Raw genomic sequence first — 11,819 nt, forward strand, 5'->3', positions numbered from 1 at the left:
CAGTGCTATAAGCTCTACTTGATTGCTTAGTATTCAGTCTTTGACTTCCTTAAACACATTTTAAAATAAAAATTATTTAGAAAAAAAACCCCCAGCTTGTTTCTTTGAGTTTTAATTCAAGAAGTGTATGTTCTCATTAGTGCATGTTGGCAGCAGACGTGCTTGTTCCCCGTGGATGGTCCGGGAGTTTGCGTCTGTCACGTGTCCTGTGTGCTGCATCTCTTTGTGAGGGGCTCGAGGCGGCTGCCCGTCAGTCTGTTGAACTCGCTGAGGATGTAACTCTCCTTCTCCTGCATCTGTCAGAACAGGAAAACCCTTTTGAATGAGCAAAAAACATGGCTAATTGGCTACGTTTGCATGTGCACCAATAATGGCATTATTTCCAATGATCAGAGTTTACACGACACTGTTAAAAATGGAAAACTTTTAAAGGTGCTGTAGAACGTGTTTTCAAAAGATGTAATATAAGTCTAAGGTGTCCCCTGAATGTGTCTGTGAAGTTTCAGCTCAAAATACCCCATATTTTTTTTTTTTTTTATTTGGCTACTTTGGGGCATCATTAAATATGCGCCGATTTAGGCTGCGGCCCCTTTAAATCGCGACTCCGTTTAACAGCATAAACAAAGTTCAAACAGCTAATATAACCCTCAAAATGGATCTTTACAAAGTGTTCATCATGCAGCATGTCTAATCGTGTAAGTACAGTGTTTATTTGGATGTTTACGTTTGATTCTGAATGAGTTTGATTGTGCTCCGTGGCTAAAGCTAACATTACACACTGTTGGAGAGATTTATAAAGAATGAAGTTGTTTATGAATTATACAGACTGCAAGTGTTTAAAAATGAAAATAGTGACGGCTCTTGTCTCCGTGAATACAGTAAGAAACGATGGTAACTTTAACCACATTTAACAGTACATTAGCAACATGCTAACGAAACATTTAGAAAGACAATTTACAAATATCACTAAAAATATCATGGATCATGTCAGTTATTATTGCTCCATCTGCCATTTTTCACTATTGTTCTTGCTTGCTTACCTAGTCTGATGATTCAGCTGTGCACAGATCCAGACGTTAATACTGGCTGCCCTTGTGTAATGCCTTGAACATGGGCTGGCATATGTAAATATTGGGGTCATACATATTAATGATCCTGACTGTTACGTAACAGTCAGTGTTATGTTGAGATTCGCCTGTTCTTCAGAGGTCTTTTAAACAAATGAGATTTATATAAGAAGGAGGAAACAATGGAGTTTGAGACTCACTGTATGTCATTTCCATGTACTGAACTCTTGTTATTCAACTATGCCGAGGAAAATTCAATTTTTGATTCTAGGGCACCTTTAATTGCCATTAGTTTACACAACAATGTCATTTTGGGGACCTGAAAATGCAAAATTTAAGTTTCAAAGTGCACAGGCATGGATACCGTAAACTACAAAATTGTGAATTTGTGAAAATGGTTACGTTCATGTGCATTATGTGTTTAGTCTATAGTGTACTTTCTTTACAAAGTGACATCGCCATCTACTGGCCTGACAGCAGAATACAGCATTTTTAAACCTTTTCATGGAGCCATGTGAACAGGATCGTTTTTACAACGGTGTCGTCTTTACACAAACTCAAAGGAAAAACGTTTGTGTTTTTAGTACATCATTGTCATGTAAACACACCCTGAATCACAGTAAGATGTTTGTGACACGAGCAAACCTTCTCACTCTCTGTTACATGCAATTAGGGCTGCAACAAACGATTATTCAACTAATTGATTATCACACTGATCAGTATGCTTTGTTCAATTATTCAACTAGCAATTAAGTTAAAATATTGAGTTACAACACATTGTCTGTGTCCTCTTTGCTCTGCGATTGTATCTTTCACTGCATGAGAACAGAAAACGGTGAGTTTGAATGAGAGTTGGTGGCCCTGCATGACAGCATTTTTTGTAGTTATGCTGAACGTTTTGTTTTATACTGTTAAACTTCCACATTTTACAGGTTCAACTTCGTTTGCACTTCGAAGCACCGTGTCTTCTATTGGATTCGATCCGGGAGGGCTGCATTACAGTATCCCACTGGTCAAACTGCGTTATTGCAGGCCCTTCAAATAGGTCATACGAGATCAAAAGACAATTCGACAACAAAATTTGTCGATAATATCGACTGATCATTTCAGCCCTACATGCAATTTTCAGTCAGATTATTCTCTAAGAATTGTGGTTATTTTTACCATTATTCACATAACCCAATCCACAGCACAAAGGAAATACCGGTTCTTTGGAATCCGTTTGATGTTTTAGACCTTCAAAATACTGCATTATATTTGTCACGCAACATTGTCAACAGTTTCTTCAGCACCTTTACATGAGGTAAAGTTTGATCACAATTTTTCCTAAATCTCAAAGTCACATTGAGGGTGCATGTAAACCATCCCAGCGGCTTAAACGGCCAACTACACATGCTGGTTTTCATCCAAAACCATAAATTACAATATTTGTGTGACTTCTGTTCTTCAAATTATAATTACAATGAATTTTTTGTAATTGCTCTCTGGGTAACAAAATTATAAATAGCCTTCTTTCTTTAATATGACTCTTGTCCTCATTTTTAATGGTGATCATTTGTTTCAGTAATGTTTTGTTTATTTTTGGGTGAAAAGCCTGTAATGGGTTATTTAAAGGGATAGATCACCGAAAAATGACAATTATCCCAAGATTTACACTCACTCAAGCCATCCTAGGTGTATATGACTATCTTCTTTCAGATGAACATGATCAGAGTTAAAAATTATCCTGGCTCTTCCAAGATTCCAGTGCTTTCAGCCACGGCAAACAGGACTTAAATTAATATAATAATACAACTCTAATCTCAGTTAAAATGCTATAGAACTAAATCAGGATGTACACTGCAATCTTATTTCTTTCCCCCTCATTAACTGTTGTTTATAGATGAACCTACAGTTCCTGAAGATCACAAAATGAATTATTAAATATCAAAACACCCAGTTTCAGGGAAATATTGTGATCATATTGTCGAACACTAGCCTGTCATGGCATATATCTCCAACACAGTCAGTGCTCTTATGTGATGTGACTGTGGTAAAGTGTGTCGTACCTCATTCCAGTCCTCTTCACTTTCATGTCTGTATCCCAGTAAGTGGCAGATTCCATGAGCCGTGACCACCTGCACAACACCACAGAAAGACATGTGACAAACCCTCATGAGATCTGTGTCTGCTGGAAGTGTAAGTCTGTCTCACTGTGAGAGTCTGATGAAGATCCTGGGACGTCTCTTTACACTGCTGCATCACGTACTCCACACCTAAGAAGATGTCCCCGAGGTTATACTCGTCTCTCTGCAGGACACACGGGATCTTGCCTGGCCTCAGATCCTGGGACAACGAAACACACTTCAGCCTTTGTTTCCTTTTTATTTTTAACTGCTCAGACATGTAGAGAAGCTCATTTCCTTCACAGAATGAATGGATAAGAAAAGTAATTGTGACTTAATTTTGACCTTTTTTTGCAATTGCAATTTTATATTTCACAATTCTGACTTGGTGACTTGTAATTCCAAGTTTAAATTGGATAGCAAAGTTTCTCAAAATTATCTCACAATTGACTTTTTCCTCCATTGTAATGTACACGCTTGCAATTACCTTTTTTGCCCTCAGAATTATGAGAAATTCACAGTTTTGAGTTATAAAGTCCAGACTGTTAGATAAGCTCGCAACTGGTAAAAAAAAGTCAGAATTGTGAGAGAAACTCAAAATTACCTTTTTGATAGACTTTTTTTACTTGCAATTCTTAATTTAAATATCACAATTCTCAGGGAAAAAAAAATCTGAATTAAGAAAAATCTGAATTGTGAGAAAAACTCGCAATTGCAAGAAAAAGTCAGAATTGTGGAAGAAACTCACACTTATATTTTTTTACTTATTATATTTTACTTGTAATTCTTAGTTTATATATTGCAATTCTGAGAAGGAAAATGCAAGAATGTCACAATTACCTTTTTCTCTCAGAATTATTAGATAAATTCACAATCGTGAGTTATAAAAGTCCAAATTGTAAGATGTAAACACGCAATTCTGAGGGAAAAAATTCGCAATTACGTTTTTCTCAAAATTATGAGATATAAATTTGCTATCGCGAGAAAAGCCTGAAGTGTGAGATAACTCACAATCACCTTTTTAAATCGACTTTATAACTTGCAAATCCAAGTTTAAATCTCAATTCTGAGGGAAAGTCTGATAGTAAAGTTTCTTACGATTATCTCGCAATTGACTTTTTCTCAGAATTGTAAGATATAAACTCAGAAATGTGCATTATAAAGTTCAAATTGTACGATATAAACTCGCAATTTCAAGAAATAAAGTCAGAATTGCATAAAATAAAATGAATTGCATGTGTATCTCACAATCCTGACTTTTTTCCCTCTGAATTGAGATATAAACTCGCAATTCTGAGTTATAGGCCTGGTTTCACAGACAGGGCTTAGATTAAGCCAGGATTAGGCTTTAGTTCAGTTAGGATATTTAAAGAGCTTTTATAAACGCAAATCCATAAATAAATAAAATCAGCCTGAATTTCCAGAAAGTTGCAATTACATTTTTTCCCCTCAGAATTATAAGATAACTCAGTTATAAAGTCCAAATTCTGAGAAAAAAGTCGCAGTTACCTTTTGTAATTAATGTTTTTTATTGACCCAGTCTCACTGTTGTTGGGTATGAATGCATTGTTTCATCTGCTAAAAAGAAATTGTATAATATTCTATCCTTTGCTGGCAGAAAAAAATATTTTACTTAATTGGATCAGTGATAAACCTCCATCACTTAAAGGTTGGCATAAGATTATTTTTGAGTTGATTCCCCTGGAATGTCCAGTTTTATAAAGTCTGGACCCCATATCTGGACTGTTTGGATCCTCGTCTTCGCCCTATTATACTGTAATTGAGTATACAATCATTAATCATGAGTATACAATCTCCGGACATTGGACTTTCTTTGTCCTTTTCTTTATCTTTTTGAAATATGGTTTTGTTATTATTATTGTTTTTATATAACCTTTTATATTATGGTGTAGTCCTGTTTTATATATGAATCTGAGCTATTTGTTTTTTGTTTGTTTTTTGGGCGGTGTTGTCTTTCTTTTGGTTATGTATTTTTATATTTGTATTATAATGAAAATCAATAAATATAATTATACATATAAAAAAAAAAAATATATATATATATATATATATATATATATATATATATATATATATATATATATATATATATATTTATTTATTTATTTTTTTTTTTTTTTTGCCAGCTGTCAGTATAATCAAACATGTGTGTCCCTGTCCAGGGAAAGCGTTTCTCTGCTGTACCTCGTAAAAGGGGAAGGACAGCACATCCGTGGGCTGGTTCCTCCTCCGGTAGATGTGGTTGAGCCGCTGGATCTTGCGGTTGTCCACACAGATGATGCCCAGGTCAAACTTCTGCACGCCAAATATGTGTCTGAGGATCTCCACGTCTCTGCGCAGCCTGGCTCGCCTCAGAGGAACCACATTCTGCAGGTTCCGCAGCACGACTCCCATCCTCCGGTCAACACGGGGAATATGAGCTGGAGAACCGCCGGCTAGAGCCGCTGCGCTCGTCCTGTACACGATGACCGTCTGAAATCAGTGTGTATTAATGTGCGACTCACTCTGCTGCTCACGGACACGACATCTACGTTTATAAAGCGAACATGTAAATAAATAAGACCGGTCATTTCGACAAAACTACCATGGTCACGACTTTGCTCTGTCCATTGATTTGGAAACTGAAAGTGCGCATGCGCACCATTCATAGACGTGAACAAGAGCTTGGATAAATGTCAAAATAAAAGTTCAGTCATTGTTTTCTTAAACCGTTGGATATTTAGTTTTTGTTTTCTGAAATATTTAAAATAAAATTCTTTTAATAACAATTTATAATTGTTATATATATTTGTACAAATATATGCGTATCCATTTCTTCGTGTTTATTTCGATTGTACAATGGAGAAGTGACGTTTACCGTTCACCGGAAGTAGAATCTAGGATCCTCCAACATAGCTTGTGTGTTCCTGTTGGAGGTCACTTTGCTTTAAAAAGGTAAGTTATGCTGACATTTAACACACAACCAAATTATTTACACCGCATCGTATGCAGTTTTATCTCTTACACTGGATAGTGTATGTGTTTGGCACTGAAAACAGCATCAGAATCGGTGTTTGTTTGCTGCCATTAGCTGCTTAGCTTGTGTTTGTATGTGTGGATCTGAACACTTCACTGTAAACATGACTAAACAGCTAATTAATGATTTCAACATAACCACTCGACTACAACTAAACTGCTCAGTTGCCATCTCAAAATATGAATTTAACCGCCATACACAGGTTTTATGCTACACTTTTAATCAAACGTTTGAATGATTCTCTAATGTGACCCACTTGACTCGTTATGAGTGATTCGAGTGACTCGAACTGGTTGTTTTAGATTATTTACTCTCTTCAGTGTGTTGATCAAGAGTGACAGACGCTGCTTAGCTGTTTTATTTCTGCATATGTCGCATTAATAATCGTGAGGTGTCTCCAGCAGCAGGCATGGGTGGGGATCACGGACACGGCAAACTGTCCATGCCGGACTACAGAGTGTGGAAGTGGGAAGGGACGCCGCTGGAGGTGACCCAGCAGAGGCTCGCCCGGAGAGGACTCAGGGACCCCTGGGCCCGGTGAGATGTCAGATATCCGTGTCCTTCCCTGTTAGCTGCTCCTGAACTGTGTGCCTGGACTCTTCTGTGACATGCAGATGACTTCTGAGTTTAATAATTGATTTTAATCATACTAATGTTCACAGCTTGATATACAACTCATTTAACACAGTTGTGTTTTTTGTGTTTTATTCCACAAATGTTCATTGTTCCAGATCTGAGATTGTAGTCAACATACAGTGAAAATACACAACTAGATGTGTATTATTTTATTTTTGAAAGAAGTCTCTTCTGCTCAACAATTTAAAATAGCTGTTTTCTATGTGAATATATGTTAAAATATAATTTATTTCTGTGATCAAAGCTGATTTTTCAGCATCATTACTCCAGTCTTCAGTGTCACATGATCCTTCAGAAATCAATCTAATATGATGATTTGATGATCAAGAAACATTTCTGATCATTATCAATGTTGAGAACAGTTGTGCTGCTTCATATTTCTGTGGAAACTATTATTTAAAATGGTTAAACAGTGAAAAACGGTTTCCTGCAAAAACTAATAACCAAATCATCATATCAGAGTGATTTCTGAGGGATCATGTGACACTGAAGACTGGAGCAATGATGCTGAAAATTCAGCTTTGCATTACATTAGTAAATTATATTTTAACACATTTACATAGAAAACAATTATTATAAATTCTAATAATGTTTCACTGTTTTTACTGCCTTGGTCAACAGAAGATACTTAAAAAAAATCTTAATTATTCCTGACTTTTGGTCGGTTGTGTATATGAAGTATATAGTGGGCAATTAATTCCAGGTCCATCCCTTCATAATATAAGAATGATAAAAACTGGTTAAACTGAACTGAGATTCTCTAAAAGTGCAGGTTTCAGTGCATTTATTCTGATCAGCTTGATTATTTATTGATCAGTGATTGTTATTGATCAGCTTTCACTTTTATCATTTAAGACTTTTTTTTTTTATAACATATTTGTCCATTTGGATTAAAGGGTTAGTTCACCTAAAAATGAAAATAATGTAATTTATTACTCACCCTCATGTCGTTCCACACCCGTAAGACCTTCGTTCATCTTCAGAACACAAATTAAGATATTTTTGTTGAAATCCGATGGCTCAGTGAGGCCTCCATAGCCAGCAATGACATTTCCTCCCTCAAAATCCATTAATGTACTAAAAACATATTTAAATCTGTTCATGTGAGTACAGTGGTTCAATATTAATATTATATAGAGACGAGAATATTTTTGGAGTGCCAAAAAAACTAAATAATGACTTCTTTTAGGGCTGCGCTATACAAAAAATTACATTGAACTTGAACGCGATTATCTCTAAAACGCGATTCTTAGTGCGATTATGAAATCGCAAAGTCCGCGAGTACTTTTTTATGCGCAGCTTGTCAATGAAGTATGGCTCCAAATGCTAATCCATCTGAAAGCACTGCGAGTTTGAGTCGCTTATAATGTACATTTGAAAAAGCAACACACCTCAAACTTCTTTTCAGACACGAGAAGCATTTATTAACATCTTGTCCAACAAAAGACAACATTAAAGGCAAGTTTTTACTCCAAACTCACTTCATGACGACAGTTGAGCGTCCTTCTGTGAGATGATGTGGCTTCTTACACAGAATAAGGCATTCGTGTGTTTATTAGTCATGTTTATTTGATCAAATCGAGTGCGATTTTATCAAGATAAATCGTGCAGCCCTAACTTATATAGTGATGGCCGATTTCAAAACACTGCTTCATGAAGCTTTGGAGCACAAATGAATCAGCGTGTCGAATTTGCTGTTCGGAGTGCCAAAGTCACGTGATTTCAGCAGTTTGACTGTTTAACACGCGATCCGAATCATGATTTGAAGCTTCCTGAAGCAGTGTTTTGAAATCGGCCATCATTATATAAGTCGTTATTTTAGTTGTTTGTTTTTTTTGGCGCACCAAAAATATTCTCAGCGCTTTATAATATTAATATTGAACCACTGTACTCACATGAACTGATTTAAATATGTTTTTAGTACATTAATGGATCTTGAGAGAGGAAATGTCCATTGCTGGCTATGGAGGCCTCACGGAGCCATTGGATTTCAACAAAAATATCTTAATTTGTGTTCTGAAGATGAACGAAGGTCTTACGGGTGTGGAACGACATGAGGGTGAGTAATAAATGACATTATTTTAATTTTTGGGTGAATTAACCCTTCTAGTAAATTAGGCTTATTTTATTATACAGCACAGGGCATTATGAAAGGGCTGAAGGATGACATTGTTTCTGTTGTTGCAGGAATGAGGCGTGGAGATATACGGGCAGCTTCGGCGTCCCGGTCACCTTCAAAGATGTCCTCCTGCGTGGATTCAGGACGGGGTTCGTAGCGTTCGCAGTGGCTCTGGCAGTAGAGTATGCTTTCTTCCCTCCGAAGAAGTCGGAGCACTGATGGTGTGCTGAACGCTCAGCAGAGACTCTGTGTTTGCTGCAGGTCTGGAGCCTGTCTCTCCATGAAGACATCAGCCCATCAAGGGCTTCCTAATACATGTTCATTCAGCTTTGTATCCCTTGACCAGTCTGTAGAATAAATATAAATTAACTGATTTGGGCTGAGGATTTTTTTTTTTTATTGGATATGGTAGTCAATCGGTATCAGCCGTCATATGTTCATTTTTAATGTTATCATTATCGGCCCGAAAAGAAAATTTGGCCGATATATTAAAGCTGATAAATAATGGATTATTTTCTTCAGCTGAGACACTTCAGATGCACACTGTCCACTATGATGGTTTTTGCTTGAAATATCATTGGAATCCCTTTAAAAAGGAAAATACAGTTAAGTTCAACATGTGCAGCGTAAGTCTGTCATATCGGCTACATAATATTATAATGAGAACATTATAATCGTGTGATTGGGACATGGCTTTTAACCCTTCTGTGGTGTTCATTTTTGTATTATTCAGCCAGTGTTCGTGGGCATTTTTGGGTTTTTAATTCAACACAATCAAACAGCTTATATGTTAAAATACTCAACAGATGTTTACTACATCCCAATTACAAGCAATATAAACAGCAGATATGGTTAATATTTGCCCTTTACCTTTGTTAGATCACAATTAGGAATTAAAGTGCTACTCAGGTTTTTGTTTGTTTTTTAATAAAATGTAAAAAAAAGAAAAAAGAAAGAAAATCAATTATAATCAGGATATTAGTGGGAAAAAATCAACAAATTTACAAATGAAGCAAAAAAAAATTTTTTTTTTATTTGAAATTTAACCCATTTAGGTCAATTTACACACAACACAAGCTGAACACACAGTAACCATGTCAGTCTAGACACATTGCCTATACAACACACTTCTTGCACTTGATGCATGTATATTGGGGTTCCTTATCACTTTATCAACTGATCAAGATGGAGAACAATTTGCTTGCGATTGATTTTGGAAGAGAAAGAGAGAAGCTTTTGATGATGTAGAGGAAGAGGTTTCATAATGTGAAGATCACATTTCTGAAAGATCAGAGTCTGACAGTGACTTTGAAGAAGAGGTTTGAGCATCAGCTCAAAAGAAGACTTGATGTCCTGCACATGATTGCCATCTGTTCTGGCCCTGGTTGCATCATTATCACATTGGCAGCCATGCGGGGTAACTCATTTCTTGGGCAAGAAGACCATTCAATTTCACCATTTTTGACATCCATATACAGTATTTCTTCTTTTGCGAGCTGCTGATGGGCTTGTTCTGGTCGTGGAGCTGGCTGCTGACAGGCTGGTCCTGTGGCTCGTCTTTGTTTTGGAACTAGCTGATGCTCGATCTCGATCTGCCAGTCAGGCAGACTCTGAACTTTCAGAAATGTGATCCTCACTTTATGAAACCTCTTCCTCTACATCCTCAAAAGCTTCACTCTCTTCCAAAATCAATTGCAAGCAAATCGTTTGGCCATCTTGATCAGTTGTGATAACTAACCACATTGGCAAAGCTATATTTATTGTGTCCCGCCCCCCAATTTGCAGCTGGTTTAGAGTACGACAAAATAAAGATTGGTTCCTTTACAGCGGGTGGTGTGTGGGTATGTGAGAGCAGACGGTGTTGGTGCTTGAATTTTGCAACAACATTGCAACCTTGTGTGGGAGCTGCAGGGGCAGAAACACAAAACTCACACTTACACTCACACACACACTTTCACACACTTTCACACACACACACACACACACACACACACACACACACACACACACACACACACACACACACACTAACAGCAGGCCCAGACAGGAGGAGGACTGAGTGAAGGTTCACAGGACCTACAATTTCCACACTTGTATTAGCTCCGGGTCCAGAGGACCTGAACATCCTGTGTGTAATATAAATGTGTAGAGTGTTTGGTCAGTGAAAATGTGTTTGATAAACGTTCTCTTCTCGGAAAATGAGCCAAGGCTGATGAGTCTGAGTTTAAAAAAATAATTAATTGTATCATTTTTCTTTTGATTAAAATTGAAAACGGGTCACACATACCTGAACATCAGGCTCAAAAATTATATACATTTATTTGGATATACAGTGGGTACGGAAAGTATTCAGACACCCTTAAATTTTTCACTCTTTGTTATATTGCAGCCATTTGCTTAAATCATTTAAGTTCATTTTTTTTCCTCATTAATGTACACACAGCACCCCATATTGACAGAAAAACACAGAATTGTTGACATTTTTGCAGATTTATTCAAAAAGAAAAACTGAAATATCACATGGTCCTAAGTATTCAGACCCTTTGCTCAGTATTTAGTAGAAGCACCCTTTTGATCTAATACAGCCATGAGTCTTTTTGGGAAAGATGCAACAAGTTTTTCACACCTGGATTTGGGGATCCTCTGCCATTCCTCCTTGCAGATCCTCTCCAGTTCTGTCAGGTTGGATGTAAACGTTGGTGGAGATCCATTTTTAGGTCTCTCCAGAGATGCTCAATTGGGTTTAAGTCAGGGCTCTGGCTGGGCCATTCAAGAACAGTCACGGAGTTGTTGTGAAGCCACTCCTTCATTATTTTAGCTGTGTGCTTAGGGTCATTGTCTTGTTGGAAGGTAAA

At 37.0% G+C, this 11,819-nt stretch overlaps 2 protein-coding genes across 4 annotated transcripts; one reads left to right on the forward strand and one right to left on the reverse strand.

The window, feature by feature from the left end:
* Window positions 1-113: 113 nt before the first annotated feature.
* ybey (ybeY metalloendoribonuclease) lies at window positions 114-5,847 on the reverse strand. 2 transcript variants are annotated; one of them, XM_067410703.1, is made up of 4 exons: window positions 5,378-5,847; window positions 3,261-3,392; window positions 3,117-3,184; window positions 114-314 (listed from the first exon to the last, which is right to left on the reverse strand). In XM_067410703.1, exons 1-4 carry the CDS (start codon window positions 5,585-5,587, stop codon window positions 251-253), a joined length of 474 nt encoding a protein of 157 aa, XP_067266804.1. In that variant the 5' UTR covers window positions 5,588-5,847; the 3' UTR covers window positions 114-250. The 2 variants fall into 2 exon arrangements, with proteins under 2 accessions (XP_067266804.1, XP_067266803.1); XM_067410702.1 differs by having other exon boundaries at window positions 169-296; window positions 3,116-3,184.
* A 144-nt stretch (window positions 5,848-5,991) lies between these two features.
* ndufb3 (NADH:ubiquinone oxidoreductase subunit B3) lies at window positions 5,992-9,337 on the forward strand. Of its 2 annotated transcripts, none has more exons than XM_067410705.1 (3): window positions 5,992-6,127; window positions 6,614-6,746; window positions 9,033-9,337. In XM_067410705.1, exons 2-3 carry the CDS (start codon window positions 6,619-6,621, stop codon window positions 9,181-9,183), a joined length of 279 nt encoding a protein of 92 aa, XP_067266806.1. In that variant the 5' UTR covers window positions 5,992-6,127; window positions 6,614-6,618; the 3' UTR covers window positions 9,184-9,337. The 2 variants fall into 2 exon arrangements, with proteins under 2 accessions (XP_067266806.1, XP_067266805.1); XM_067410704.1 differs by having other exon boundaries at window positions 5,996-6,127; window positions 6,611-6,746.
* Window positions 9,338-11,819: the final 2,482 nt, after the last annotated feature.

Source organism: Chanodichthys erythropterus, chromosome 14 (genome assembly GCF_024489055.1).
Source record: "Chanodichthys erythropterus isolate Z2021 chromosome 14, ASM2448905v1, whole genome shotgun sequence".
Classification (NCBI taxonomy): domain Eukaryota; kingdom Metazoa; phylum Chordata; class Actinopteri; order Cypriniformes; family Xenocyprididae; genus Chanodichthys; species Chanodichthys erythropterus.

What these genes read in the sequence shown, in the direction of transcription:
- ybey (XM_067410702.1), bottom strand. Translation starts at nt 5,587, where the DNA reads ATGGGAGTCGTGCTGCGGAACCTGCAGAATGTGGTTCCTCTGAGGCGA. An exon ending in TGTCCTTCCCCTTTTACGAG is followed by an intron (nt 3,393 to 5,377) that starts GTACAGCAGAGA and finishes TCGTTGTCCCAG; the next exon opens with GATCTGAGGCCAGGCAAGAT. An exon ending in GTGAAGAGGACTGGAATGAG is followed by an intron (nt 297 to 3,115) that starts GTACGACACACT and finishes CTGTTCTGACAG; the next exon opens with ATGCAGGAGAAGGAGAGTTA.
- ndufb3 (XM_067410705.1), top strand. Translation starts at nt 6,619, where the DNA reads ATGGGTGGGGATCACGGACACGGCAAACTGTCCATGCCGGACTACAGA. An exon ending in CTCAGGGACCCCTGGGCCCG is followed by an intron (nt 6,747 to 9,032) that starts GTGAGATGTCAG and finishes CTGTTGTTGCAG; the next exon opens with GAATGAGGCGTGGAGATATA.